We start from the raw sequence: 14,393 nt of genomic DNA, 5'->3' as shown, positions 1-14,393 counted from the left end.
GGGGGAGGCTTTTCCATCACGGTCATTGTCACTCTCTTGAATCCTATGTCATTGCCAAAAGGCTATATGCACTGGCCAGCTCTGAAACGCTTTTTCAGGCTAGTTTGAAAGCTGGCAGCCCACTGCTACAACCCAATGTGCTGGAGGCAGCACATGGACCACATGGAAAGACAGAGACAGTGATCAGCCAATGTATGTATTGCTTCAATAATTGATTTATGTGCTTCAGTGTGTTCCACAGAGTCTAAGAGGAAAAGTGGAAAGAGAATCCCTGGACTTCCTGATCTATGCCTTTAAGAGTAGATATCAGAGAAATCTCAGCTGCGTGGCTGAGTATCTACATAATTGAGTGGTAGCACTTATGTTGCAATAATGGTCTAAGGATGCAAGTGAGACAAAGTTTGTTGCTGATAAAGGTTTTACACTCATAGAATGAGATTTTCCTCACTGGTTTGACTGATTATATCTGAGGTTAAACTACAGAACCACGTCACAGATTATAAAACTATGTGATAAATGGTTATTTCACTTTCTCTCTGCTTACTAGTCCATTTTTACCTAGATCTGTTTTCAGATACTGAATTTCTGAGATTCCGAGTCATTGTGCCAAATGACCACAAAATGTCTCTTCCCTTTTACAAATTTTTACCAAACTAATCACAGCAATCCTAAAATGTCATCCTTTTCAGAGTTCCTATAGTATGACTCCATTATGCCATTGGTTGTATGGTTCAGAAAAGGAGGTGTAACACCCCTTTTCTACAAGTATTTGTATCCTTACACAAATGGATTTGAAGTCCTAGCAAAGCACAGAGATCTGCCCAGTCTTCACCATTTAGGGATATTCTAGTTAGAAAAAAATTAAACTTGGACTTCTGGCACCTGAATATGGTGTTACCAACAGATAAGCTTTTCACCAGCAGAATTGCCCAAATCATCCCTAAGCAACTGTAAATGTCTTTCTTTTGAATAATTTACATTATCTAGTTGTTTATTACTGGAGTGGGGCTGGGGTGAAGAACAAATTTGCCATACAATATTCTCAACTTGATCTGATCCACACACCTGAGCACAGTTCAATGCAAAAAACATACTGGAAGTTGTTGAAGGTTGTCCTGATGAAAAGCACTAAAAGATTTTCATTCAATCTCCTATGCATGGGAATAAATGCATGGTTGCATACATTTATCTGTGCATTATCTCTACATTTATCCGAGTTCCCTCCTTGACACTTCATCATCTTTTAATTTCCTTGCAAAACTTCATGTCTTCTAAATGTACATGTTTTGAAGGTTTCCAACAAATTCACACCTTCAAATGAGCCACAGATTCACATTGTCATCTTATCTAGGGATCTACTAAGGATATATCTTTCCTTTTGCTAGAATCATAAGAACTGTACATCCATGTTAGGATCTATGCTATTTGGCTTTGTTACAGCCTGTGCCAGGATTGTCCCTTTCATTTCCACGGTCCACCCATGCACATGATCCAAACACTTAGCATCCTACTATAAAACACAACCATCTTTGACAAACCTATAGTGATTTCAGAACACCTTCATAGGATACCAAAAAGAAAAGAAAAGTAAAACCCATGCTGTGTTAAAAATGTTATTGCACTTGAATAACATTTCATGTAACTATTTTATTGTAACTGTTTCCTCCACCAGAGGGGAGTGTTTGTAATCTGATATTCTATAAAATGCGAGCCAATGCATTGCTGTATATTATATCATAAAAATGACCCTATCCCAGCAGACACACTGTAAGGCCTTGTAAAATACTATTGGGTTTTGTGCATGTAAATATATAGTATCCATTCATACACACGCACAGACGCAAACATGTACACAACATCACATTACTCCAAGAGTTAAGGAGGGTGAAAAATTCTTTTAGAAACTGGTCATTAGCATTTGTGTTTGTTTAAAACTTTATAAAATAGGATGACAATGAATTGCTAAGCTACCAAAAACTGCACATGTATAGTATTACACACTCTGATTCTAGCCTGGCAATCAGCACAAGAATTCTTCCTAGTGGATCTGCTTTTAATTCCCAGCACTAAACTTCTGTTGTTACAGTAAGCCATAAAGTCCTATTTGCTTTCCTAGTATGATGAAGCTCAGACTAAGATTCTGACCTGTGCCCATCACTAATACTGATTTTTCTTGAAATTGCATGTTTTGATTCTCAAAAAATGTCAATTTTTCAGGTTTAGTCAGTAGTACAGCACACTGATTATGTCATTGCTTCCACAGGCTTCTGAACGTGCTTCTGCAGCAGTCAAATCTTAGTGAAATTAATCATCAGGACAATGAGGTGAGTGAGCTGGTGCTACAAGTCACAGTCCCAGGCTCTGGGGGCATACAAGTCATGCTCCTCAGAAAGAGTCCACTGTACTATCAAATTTATGATGAGATTATGCACTAGTCAAAAAATTCTGCAATGCCTTTGCTGAACCTGCAAAGCATCATCTCATTTTCCTACTATATGTGACGCACCTTTAGGCTAATAAGCCTCCTCCATATACTGCCAGCTATGAGCTAACTTCAATCAGTCTCTTAACTCACTTGCCAAGACATTGGTTTTGATTCTTCTGAAGTTAGACATTGGACTAAATCTTCACCTTTACCAATCATCCTATCATTAAAGTACTGTTCTCAGGGAAAATATCAGAAAGCTGGTATTGCACAGAACAGCCACGGAGCTACAAAAATTTATACTATCCTCTGATCCTTAAAGAACTGTGCCCTGCACACACACAGAGTGTACCCAGGAGTGTTAACTTCCCAAATGTGTTCTTCTCCAAACAGAGAAGCTAAGACACAAGAGAGACTCTACATGTCTTTTCACTCTAACAATTGCTTAAGGACGCGTCTCTTCTCCACGGTGCCAGAACTGCCACAGGGCTCTTAATTTTCTCTCTTCCAATGAACCTTCATCATCCACTGGATTGTTTGCAGACCCCGCTCACAAAAACCTAAACCAGACATATGCTTTATCTTGGTGTGGAATTATGTTGCTAATGAATTGCACCGAGCCACAGATCATATTTTCAAGCTGTAATGTTTTGCTGTAATGCATCGCTACATGCAATTTGGAACTTTTAGTCCAGCTCACTGTCATTTGGCACTGAGAAGATATTTGTTCAAGTGTCAGTACTAAGCTCTGAATATTCATGGTTCCTGAAAAATTTGGATCCTCACAAATGATTGTAGCTAATAGAGCTGTTCTCTTGGTATAAGTGAAACAATTCAGTTTTCCCATCTTACACTTGAGAAAAACACCCCGATGAATGCATGAATGCGTAAACAGTAAGAAATACATCTGGAGGTTTCATAGTTTCCACAACTGGGGCTTTCTGTGGGTTTACTTATGATGCCTGTGAGATAACAATATGAAGAAACATTCCCTGAAAAAGCCTTGAATCTTGGCAAAGCTAGTGTCACGCTGTACTTCCCACAGCCATTTCTTGGTTTTTCTCCTTTTATGTCCCCTATTGCTGCCTATTTTTTATAAATGCACAATTGTTTGCCTGTCTCACCTTTAATATTATATTCTGCTGGATCTTCAGCTTTGACAGTTCTGATATCACTCTCATGCTTCCTCTCACAAACAGTAGTCTATCTACAGTTGCCACTCAGGGGTGGTATCACCATGCACAAATCAGATGGGTGCAGGCTGCAGCCATTGCCCGCTGCAGCAGGTCCACACGTGTCAGCTGCTGCTACAAGAGCTCATTGCTCTGTGTTCAGTCCGGTGCTCAGAAAGGACACATGGAACGTACGAATTATCAGAAAAGAAATAGAGAGCAAACCAGGAAGCAGCATTATACTCTGTCTGAATCCTTGGTACACCCGCATCTTGAATGTCGGCCGTAAGAGTAATCTGAAAAATTATATACAAGAAAAGGAACAGAAGAGGACTACACAAGTGGTAATAGTTACAGAGCAGCTTCCTTTCATGGGCAGGATACCAACTAGAACAAACTACAAAAGGTCTTCCAGGTTGGCAACTCTGTCAGAGGGATGATACGGTACAAGTCCGTGGCATCGTAAATTGCATACAGAAGATTAAAAGAGAACTATTATTAACTGGTTTTTACATCTAAAATGATGGGGACACCTACAGAAATTATCAGGCAGCAGTTTTAAAGAAAATTAAAATAATTACTTTTTCAGAAAATGCACTGTTACTCTGTGGAGGTCTGGGTGTCATAGGAAGTCTTTAGGCTGATTACCAAATGTTAGGTGACTGTATATCATCAAGCCTTGTTTCATATATTTTCTCCCTATGCATCTGCTACTGACCTCTCTGAGCTCTGTCCCTGTACTAGAGAGATCTTTGATCCCTACCCACAGTTCTCACACTCTTATATTACAGCTGACTCTGCTGGTTACCACAGTAGAAACAGAGAGAAAGTTGATTTTTCAAGGATTTGCTGTCTATATCAACAGACTGAGAGTGGATGACAGAAAGCTGGCCTGGTACACTGTAGCTTCTCCTCTTCCCGTGATTTTTCCTGCTTTCCAGGACTAAGAATGAGGACCCATTTCCCAGCTGGAAATCACTGAAGCCTCACTTCACAGCACTCACACATACTGACTGTCCATCAACAGTACCAAGCCCCTTGTGTCAAAACCTTGGTCCACTGACGTCAATGGCAGAGCTCCCATTAATTTCAGTTAAGGCAGGATTTTACCCTCATTTTTGGTTTTACAAAACCAAAACCCCCATGATTAAGCTTTGCAAACCCTAACTAAAACTAAAACTGTTCTTGTTCAACTGCTCTATTTTGTAATCACCTATACTTAAGCCATGTGGGGCCTTGAAAAGCCTTGTAAGATACCTGATCAGTGAGAGAAATTAATGTTAGGGCATTCAAGCTTTTAGTTAGAAAATCACTGCTAACAGCTTCCACTGTTAACGCACTGATAAGCTGTCTGCATCAATGTTTTAGAGCGTGTACTTTACCTGAGTTGTTGCCAATTGGCTTTATGGGTTTCTATGTCAAGTCTTATTTCTTTTCCAGGCTACATTTTTTGCTTTTTATCATTTTGGAAACCAGGCAAGACCCTTGAAATGCATTTTCCCTTATAAGAGACAGTAAACAGCACCTGCCCAAAATAAAATGTTACCACACCCGAACAACACTAGCAATTTTTAAGAAGCACATTGAATGAGTAACTTTATATAGAAAATTTTTAATATTATGGATGTAGAGTAAAATATCAGTGTGTATAACAATGCTGATGAAGGTCATGGTCATTCATGGTCATTTGTGGCAAATACAGGCTATGATTCTCTGATCTACCAAGACTGAATGAACACAGCTAAGATGGAATGAAAACACAGGTCAATAGCTTACCATTTGCTTTGTTTCCTCCCTAAACAGTAAATATGAGATGTTTATATTGTGTCTTTTTTGTTGACATCACTGGGCCAGTTCCTTAGCTTGCTGATTAGTGCCAGCTAGAATACTAGCTTATAATATTTATTTTGGATCAAAGATAAGACCTAAAATAAATATCACACTGTGTCATGTCAAAGCACCAGTCTAAAAGAGGCTTTTCTCACAGGATCCAAATGGAGCAGTGAGGAACTATTCCCCAGCCATCATGGTCCTGACCACACATTATTTATAACAGGCTATAGTCACGTACAAAAGAAGCATTCGTATTTGTATTCATTTTCTGTAATAACTCCAAAAAGCTAATTGCTTAGTTCCTCCTTGTGACTCCACTAATTCAGAAGCTAATTATTCCTATTATTCACTAATTATTCCAAATCAAGAGGGAGAGGGAAGAGTCTGTCAGTCCCATGGTTTCAGAACTGTCTAGCTTATCTACAGAGACTTGAAGGGTGCTCCTGTGAATGACGATTATTTGCTCTCCGGGTTTGTGGCTTTCAGGGAATGACTTCACTCCACTGGGCTGCTTTCCACAACAGGCCCCAGCACACCCAGACTCTGCTGCACAAGGGAGCAGACCTGACTCTGGTGGACAAGGACTTCAAAACAGCTCTGCACTGGGCGGTACAGGTGAGCCATGGACGCGGTTCCACCAGGCAGTTGCTTGAGCTGAGCTGGCTATTGTGATGTCCTAAATACTCCAAAAGCAATCATTTTGTCTGTGAAATGAGGAAAATGGATGCTAGTAATGCCCACTAACAGCCCCAGCATTTTGCCAGTGGACATGGATCAAGGATCTAACACCTTCTCTGGAGAGCAAGGCATACTTAATATAGGCTCAGCACTGTTTCCCTAAACAAAGTTATCATTTATCTCACTGGGACTATGTATATACTTCGTGTTGAACTTGTGCTTAAATTTTTTCACTAAATCAGGGCTGCAGAAATCAGCAGCTTAAACAGTCTTGCCAAAGGCCTTTCAGAATAAAATAATGTAAATGTGAGTGAAAACATATTTAAACAGCTATAGTTGTGGAATAATTAGCTGAAGGTTTGAGGCCCTGCTTCTCTGGAGATTATGGAAGACAAGGAGCCAAACACATTTCCTGTTGAGCTGTATGTTCCTATCTCCTATGCAAAAAAAAAAAGTCAAATCGCTAAAAATTACTTAGACCATCATTGGAAAAGAAAACTACAAAGGTTTAATGTGGCATTAAAAACTGTATTATGCAATTGGTATAAGTAGTCTGAAATACGGTGTAATTTACTAAGTTATGCCTAAATTTTACTGCAGAAAACTTCCCAGATGAAATTATATAAATATGTTTTTACTTGCCTACTTGCCATAGCAAGTTCCGGTATCAATGTTTAAAACACCTGCAGACCAGATAAGCAGAAACAGAACTTGCATGAAAATCCAGTAACATTTTCCTACAATGACTAAATATTTGCATCCTCACCTTTTGGCCTAAGTTCACTCATCTTAAAAAATGTGTCAACAAAGAAATTTAAAAGCTCTGAACTGCCACATACTATATTTGTAAATGAGTAAGGACATTTAGAATGAATAATCTGTTTCCTTCAGCCACAGCCTCCCACAGATGGTTCATATACAATAGGTTCAACTTTTGTTTTTCTGAAGTAGAGGTAGATTTTGGCCTCACAACTGGTATTATTTCCACACTAGTTTTGTTCTTTTTTCATCCTAATCAGTCTGAAATTGGGCTACATCCCTTGCTTAGGAGGTTAAAGTTATCTATTCTAAGACCTGTTGAGCATTTTTACTAAACTTAGTCCAATGCAGGCTGCTTCCAGTAGGAAATCTCTGAAACTCATGCAAGCTCCTGCAGGCTTGGCAGTGGCCTGGATTATAGCTCTGGGAACAAGCTGTCTCTCAAACAGAAAGACTAAAGGGAATCCTCTTCATATCAAGACCCTCAGAGTTCACCTCATACCTTAATCTTTCCCTGATTCTGTATTCTGCAAATTTTATTATTTAATTCCACCATTAATTCCCACCTCCACCTTCCTCTCACAAACGTGCAGAGTGACTCTTGAGAAAGGGGGAAGTTAAAACTGCTCAAAACCCACTTGGCCTCAAGTGGAGGCAAATCACAAATCCCTCTTCTTTCTCCCTTTAAGCTGCTCCTAGAAATCAGAGGAAACATGTGCAGGATGACCCACCTTTTTTTCTTCTTGAAAGATTCCTGCTATGAAGTCTTCTAAATTGCTCCTTCCATCCACATACTTCTCCATATTCTAGCTCCAGAAGGGGTAGTTGAAATACCAGAGCATGGAAGAGATCTGTTAATACTTCTCTTACTCAAGCTTGGCCAAGAAAAAATACTTTCAGCCAGTGCTCTCTGCTGCTCTGTTAGTCCCAGGAGAAACAGATACTGTGGACAGGCATGACTTTCTCTGCTATGACAGACAGCAGAACAACAGCTCTGCCGGGTGGGATTATCGTTACATCTAATAGCCTCCTCAATGACTGCTGGAAAGGGAATATTATTCCTTTAAGAATTGTATTAATATCTCCAGAGCACAAGCGACTCACCGAGCTCAGGCACTACCAGCTGCAGGGGTTGTTTTCAGCTGAGTAGGGCCCTGTGTTTAATTTTACTTTTAAAAAATGCAGCAAGGGGAAGACCAGGCACTGCACAGAAACTTGTTTCAGAAGTTGCAGGAAAGAAGCAGTTTGTGCACACTGGGCTGAAACACAGAGTGGGACCACATAAAAAACATTGCCCGCCATTGGAAACCAAATTCTCAAGCATGTTTCATATGAAATAACTGTTCCATTCTAGCTGTTTCAAAGAGCACGTCTCGTGCTTGGTCCCCCATCAGACAAATGGTGGCTGTGGAGTCCCAGCCGTGTAACTCAGCAGACCTTGTCCACACCAAGGTCTGCTCTATTGAAAAGCTCAAACCTTCTGCAGCTTCAGTGCACACCTTCAGTGAAAATGTGTTACATAGGTGTCAAAAACACAGATCATTCTGGTTTGAAGTGAGAATATCTCGTGTCACATTTTTTACACATGCAGTATTTTTAAGAGCTGGTGCAGATAGGGCTCTATTAGAAGTGTCTCAGGAGGTATTTCTCTCCTTTCATTGCAGCCAGCAATAATCACTGTAATGAAAAGGAAACATACCTTTGTAACAAAAAACTGATAACTGATACTGGAACAAAGTGTAAAGCCATTCTAACAGTTCTTGTTAGTGGTGTCATTGAAATCCTAGGAAAATATAGTATATACTATTCAGTATACACTATCATAGAATTATTATGGTTGGAAGAGACCTCAAAGATCATACTACATACTACTGTATCATAACAGTACTAGTAGTGCATTAGAAATAGCTTCGGAAGATTTGGAGTCTTCCTGCAGTGCCTTGCCAGTTGTCATGATTTTTACCAGAAGTTTCTTTGTGTCTTTCTTTAAACGCTGGCTCCCAAAGTCATATGATCACATAAAAATATCAGCTTTCATTGAAAGAATAAGCAATCAATCAAACAAAGATTTCTTCTAAAGTGAAGAAATGAAAACCTCTAGGGATAAAAAGAAGGCAACTGAAAAGAAGCCATTAAAAATAATATTCTGCCATGCAGAGCTGTGCTTATGATTTTTTAATAGGTTGATTTGGAGTGCAAAGTTTTAAAAAATTATGAGCCTGTATATTTGCTCCATAGCAACAAAGCAATTATTTCATTCTCCTGTTTCCTGAGAGCAGAGCGAAATACCTGTATATGTTAAACACATTGTAAAAGCAAAGCCTAGGCCATTATTCATTTGTGTTTGGCTGAGCAAGCGTGGCAGCCTCTCTGTGATTACTTGGAAGGTGAGAGCACACTTAAATTTCAGGATCTCTAGTGTTGCTCTCTGTTGCTGCAGGGCATCTTGAGGACACAGCTGGCCACCCAGCCAGGGCAGGGGAAGGGGCCAGGGAAGGCAGCGGTGGCTCAGGGCCAGAGTCTCTTCCCAGGGATCACCGTGCTCCTTCTCTCTGCCCAGGACCTCGTTTTTTTTCTGTGGGCTGCTTATGGTGGAAGAATTCAGAGAGACTTCCAAAGATTTCTTAAAACTTAGTGGCTGTTTCTCCATGGCAGACACATGTAGTTTTGGATTAGGCCAGAAAAGGTGCATTTGCTAGGCAGGGTTCACAGCTTGGTTGGTTTCAGGCAGATTTCTTTCACTGCAAAATTGTACTTTTTTTTTTCCTTGTTTCATGCAGTTTTCTAGAGATAGTTAGAAAGGGATAGTAGTCATTTTTTATGTCACTAAGCTTTAAAGACAATTTTGACTGTTAGCAAACAAATGAAAAACAGATTCAATTTGCATTTTTCAAGTGTACCCTTAAGAAATCCCTTTCTTGTATAAAAATTGTCATTCCAGCAAAGGTACAGCTGTTGCTTATGGAAGTCGGAACATTGCATAGCAGCAGGGCTCGACAGAGTGGGCTGTAAAGTTGCAAAACAAGGAGGAAGAGAGTTTGCAAATAGTTTTGAGCAAAAACCAAACTTGCTCCAAGACCATCAGAAGCTTTTCCCAAAAAGTGGCCTAAACATTTGTGACAGTGTCTGCAAGAGCAAATTAAATGTGCTTGAGTCTTGGCTCTGGGACCAAAGACAACTATCACAGGATAGCCTGTGTCCCTATTGCTAAACTTTCTTATTCTCTAAAACAGGATGGTCATATGTAGACCACTTATTGGGTATGGTCTGTGGCCCATACTAGGTCCTGAACTATGTCCAGGAACTGGTGGGAAAAGTGTTAATTGACCCAAGCCAAAACAGTGCCAGGGGGGATTTTAAAACTTTTATGATATAGACAACCAAATTCCGATGCTCAGGGTTCCCTAGTGCTACTTAGTTTTTTACATAGCTGTAACCTATTTCTCCACTTTCCTTTATTTCAGTTGATAAGCCAAAGCCCGTTCTGTGACTTGTACATGGTACAACAGTATTCATGTACAAACTCATCAGTACAACCAGATCATCATAAAAACTGCCTTTACCTGAAATAACTGACTGTTAAACAGTAAGTCCTTCAACTATGTACATGCCATTGACAATGTAATTATTCACACCAATCAAATTTCCAAGGAAAGCAATTGCAGAACTGCCACCGAGCTTAGCAGGAATTTGTCTCCAGCAAAACCTGTAAGTTAAGTACAGGATAATTGCCAGACCTCTTCCCAGCACACAGTCTATGTGTAACTCCGCAAGTGGATGCCAGAACATGAGTAATGCACATGCACAACACTTTTTGAATATCTATAAATGTCCTGATCTCCTATGCCTGCCAGAAAAGCACTGGAAGACAAACGTTTTCATTTCTCTGATAGCAATAAGGAATAAACCCTTATTCTACTGCAGAATAAAAGATGACCTCTTTTTCAAAGCATATAAACAGCTCATCCAGAGAAATCAGTCCTCACAACAATGTACTAGCAGGGGAAAGCTGCCAAGTAATTTTAGTCATAGCCATTGTCGTTTACACAGTAAATCATATGAACTTATTATAGAATACTCTAAGTGAAAAAAAATTCTCAGAGAGACTTGGCCAGATTTTCATGCAGTTTTTTGTTTGAGCAAACAGAGAGTAAGAGAGGCAGGGACATATGATAGCTCTAGAGGTATGCCTCCATGACTGTCTTTGTCATTTGGTAGCTTTTTCCAGCATCCACTAAGGCTGCTGAGAGGACAACTATTTTAAAAACAGCATGTCCCCTAGTTGTATCAGAGGCAGCAGTGCTATGAGGACCACGGGACAAAGTATCCTGTACAACAACAACACGTTCTCTGTCCAAGAGTACCACAAAGTCAAGCCAAGCTGGGTCGCTCTGACTCTGCAAGAGACAATGTCTCAGTGGGTGTCTGAGGCTGAAGCACTAGCGTTAAGAGAAGACAGAGGAGTTTCTCTCTGAGCTGGCTGAGTCTCACCAATGTAACTACACAGGTGTCCATAGAGTTGTTGTTAATTTATATTGGTTTGCCATCAGAAACACACCCTGTTAAGTGCCTGAGCTGCATTCAGGCAACTTCTGGCAAAGTTTCCCTGGCAGAAGGAATGCTGAAGACAGTATTATGGATTGTTCCTTTCCTCAGCATAGGGCCCAGTTGTCTCAGTCCCCTGAGGGCAGAGAAACCACAGGGTGCTCTGAACTTTTGCACTGGTTATCCACTGCCAACACAGCCATCTGGCAGTCAAGGTATGGCAGCAGCGGAGGTAGAGTGAACATGCGTCCATTCCTCAGCTCTCCCTAGTCTGGGACACACAGGAGGGTTGCTGGAAGTCCTTAACAATGCGAGAAAGCTCCTGTGTGTGCAAAACTTTTCAACAACCCAAGTTGCCAGCTTTATGGACGTTTCTCACTTCACTATGTTTGCAGCAGACTAGAAGGAGACGGATTATGTCTCTGATCTTGAGTTCGGCCTTCTCCATGTTAAAAGAGCAGACACTGTATTCACAATGAGACAGGGATGTGTTGTTCTGAAACAGCCTTAATACCTGATTCCAACCAGACATATCCTCACTGTTAATGCAACATTATGTTTGCCTTGCTCTGAGATTCTAGGATGAAATTCTGAATTCGTGTTACAGTAAAGGTAATGATATAATACACTGCTATCGTGCTCTGAATATGAACATGAGGAAAACTACACTTCAGTGAAATGAATCTCATAAAGGAAAAAATTGTGCTGGAGGAACAGTTCTGTTTTGCCAGTATAGGTGTAACTGAATGCAGGGCTTCTGCCAGCAAAACCTTCAGTCAACAACCCAGACTTTTCAAGACCCAACCAACAGAGCCATGTGGTAAAATTCTGTGGAATGGCTTTTGTTTTCAGTGAATAATGAATTTCAGAATCAAAAAGGAAAAAAGGTGACTTTGAAAGGAAAGTTCTATTTACCAATGTAATAACCTCAACTGGAGTTATAAAGGAAAGAAGTCCACAGACAAGTTATTTGTTCAAATTTTGCTACCGGTGGCTCAAAAAATACTTGAAATGGCTCATGTTTCTTTATTTCAGCAAAGGAAAAAAGGATCTTTGCTTTTTTTTTCCCATGGCCCTGTTGGTGTTACAGTCATTTTCATATTAAAATATGCTACGTGCATCTGTTTGTGAAGGATAAGAAGAAAGATAAAAGGGTTGGGAGATGAGCCAGCATTCTGTAACGTAAAAGTCAAACAGCACCCAATGATGCACAAAGATGGTTTCCAGGAGGACGCCAAAAGTAGTCACGCAAATTTTATTTAATCTATAGTAATTTATGGTGCTTCTTTACAAAAATATGTTACCTCCCAGAGTAGTGCAATGGGAATAGCATTTGCTTATTGCTGCAGAAAGGAGTGAAATAATGGGTAAAATGTCAAGTTGTTCAGTGTCAGAGCAGAAGGACATGAAAGAGAAAGTCAAAGCTTTGGATTCACAGGTGTGGAATTGAAAGAGGAGGGAATGTAGCAGAAGAGGAAACACAGGCAGCTCTATAGTGCAATGCTAATGATAAGACGCAACATCAAGAGCTGCTAGCGGGGAATTTCCATCCAGCAAAGCTGGCTATAGATATAAGAAGGCTTTAAACTGCACACTAATACAAAGAGACAGAAAATATAAGAGAACTAATATAACCTAACCACATAGTCTCCAGAGGCATTCAGCTGGAAGAAAAATACTTTGTCAGGATTTCCTGAAAACAGTTAAGTGGTCCACATCTTGTCCCTCTCCCCCTCCCTCCTCTACATTACTGGTAGCCACAAGCCAGCTTAGCAGACTCCCTTCACATGATAATTCTCTTTGGCATCGAAATATCTAGTTCAGTAGTGTACTCTGACAAGGGGAAAAAATTAACACCCTGTACAGTGCAGTGAACAAGGAAAACATTGTACTCTGTACAACTGAGGACCTGGTAGAATAAAATGCAATGTTATGTTGCAATATTACATAAGTGACAATAAACTTCCCAAGTAAAATTACTCTTTTACATCTCAGTTGGACATACAAAGGGCTAAAGTATAAGAACAATGGCTATAGTAACAACGAGGATAAACTGAGTAGACATAGATGAAAAAAAATGTCAAAACCAGGAAAGTGTACCAAACTTGCAGGATTCTCCTCATGGTACTTGATTCAGTGGATACTTCCTGAAGAATTATTTTCTTATTTTGAAAGCACTGAGAGATGCAACTATCAGAAGTCAGGCTTTTTATTAATGAACTCAGAGAAAACGGAGTTGTAATCAAGTGAAAGTGAGAGCTAACAACCCTGTTAGTGAATCTGTTGTTTGCCACAGTCTGGAGATGACACAAATCTCAGACAAAAACTTGCACAATGAGAGTTTGCCTTGCAAGGGCTCCTCGATCAAGGCTTTAGGACATTTCTTCTTCATGAAGTAAGTTAAATTTAGATGGGTGATCTAAGAAAGAAAAGTTCACTGAAGAAAATGAATTGTGGGTGGAAGTAGATGAAGGTGTGAGATGGGACAAAAGTGTAAAGCAAACTAGGAGGGGAGCCTGCAGAATTATATAGAAACACATAGCAAAAATAACTAATAATCTCTGAGAATGTTGCTGAAAAGAATTTGAATAGAAAAAAGGAAGATGAAATGTAGAGATACATACAATAAGGTTACAAAAACATGTAATTTTCCTATGGTAAATTTACCACTGAACATCCTGGTCTAACAATAGTACTGTGGTTCATGGTAAATTTACCACAGGAAGACTACATTTTTGGTGACCTCACCTCAAAGCTATCAATCTAAGAATAAGGGCAGTGTAAGCGTTTTAGGAGAATTTTGTGTGCAACTTAAAAAAGCCAAGATGAATGTAAAGATAAGAAGGCACTCCTAAGAAGAGACAGTTGGAAAGCCACAGAGTGGTTGGCCAGAGCTGTCTTTCAGCAGAAGGTTCAAAATACTAGGAAATAGCCTTTGATTGTTTAGAAAATGTAATTATCAATTGGACTGAAATGTTAGA

The 14,393-nt window shown here is 39.8% G+C and overlaps 1 protein-coding gene across 1 annotated transcript in view; it reads left to right on the top strand.

Moving 5' to 3' along the window:
• ANKRD55 (ankyrin repeat domain 55) overlaps positions 1–14,393 on the top strand; it is a 47,713-nt gene that overhangs the window by 11,652 nt on the left and 21,668 nt on the right. The window contains exons 5-6 of the mRNA XM_009707712.1: positions 2,264–2,324; positions 5,917–6,045. Of these exons, the coding sequence (XP_009706014.1) occupies positions 2,264–2,324; positions 5,917–6,045 (190 nt within the window). The remainder of the gene's footprint in view (positions 1–2,263; positions 2,325–5,916; positions 6,046–14,393) is intronic.

This window comes from Cariama cristata, unplaced genomic scaffold (genome assembly GCF_000690535.1).
Source record: "Cariama cristata isolate BGI_N322 unplaced genomic scaffold, ASM69053v1 scaffold37019, whole genome shotgun sequence".
NCBI lineage: Eukaryota > Metazoa > Chordata > Aves > Cariamiformes > Cariamidae > Cariama > Cariama cristata.
Note: the sequence above shows the minus strand (reverse complement) of the source record. Positions and strands in the feature narration are given on the sequence as shown.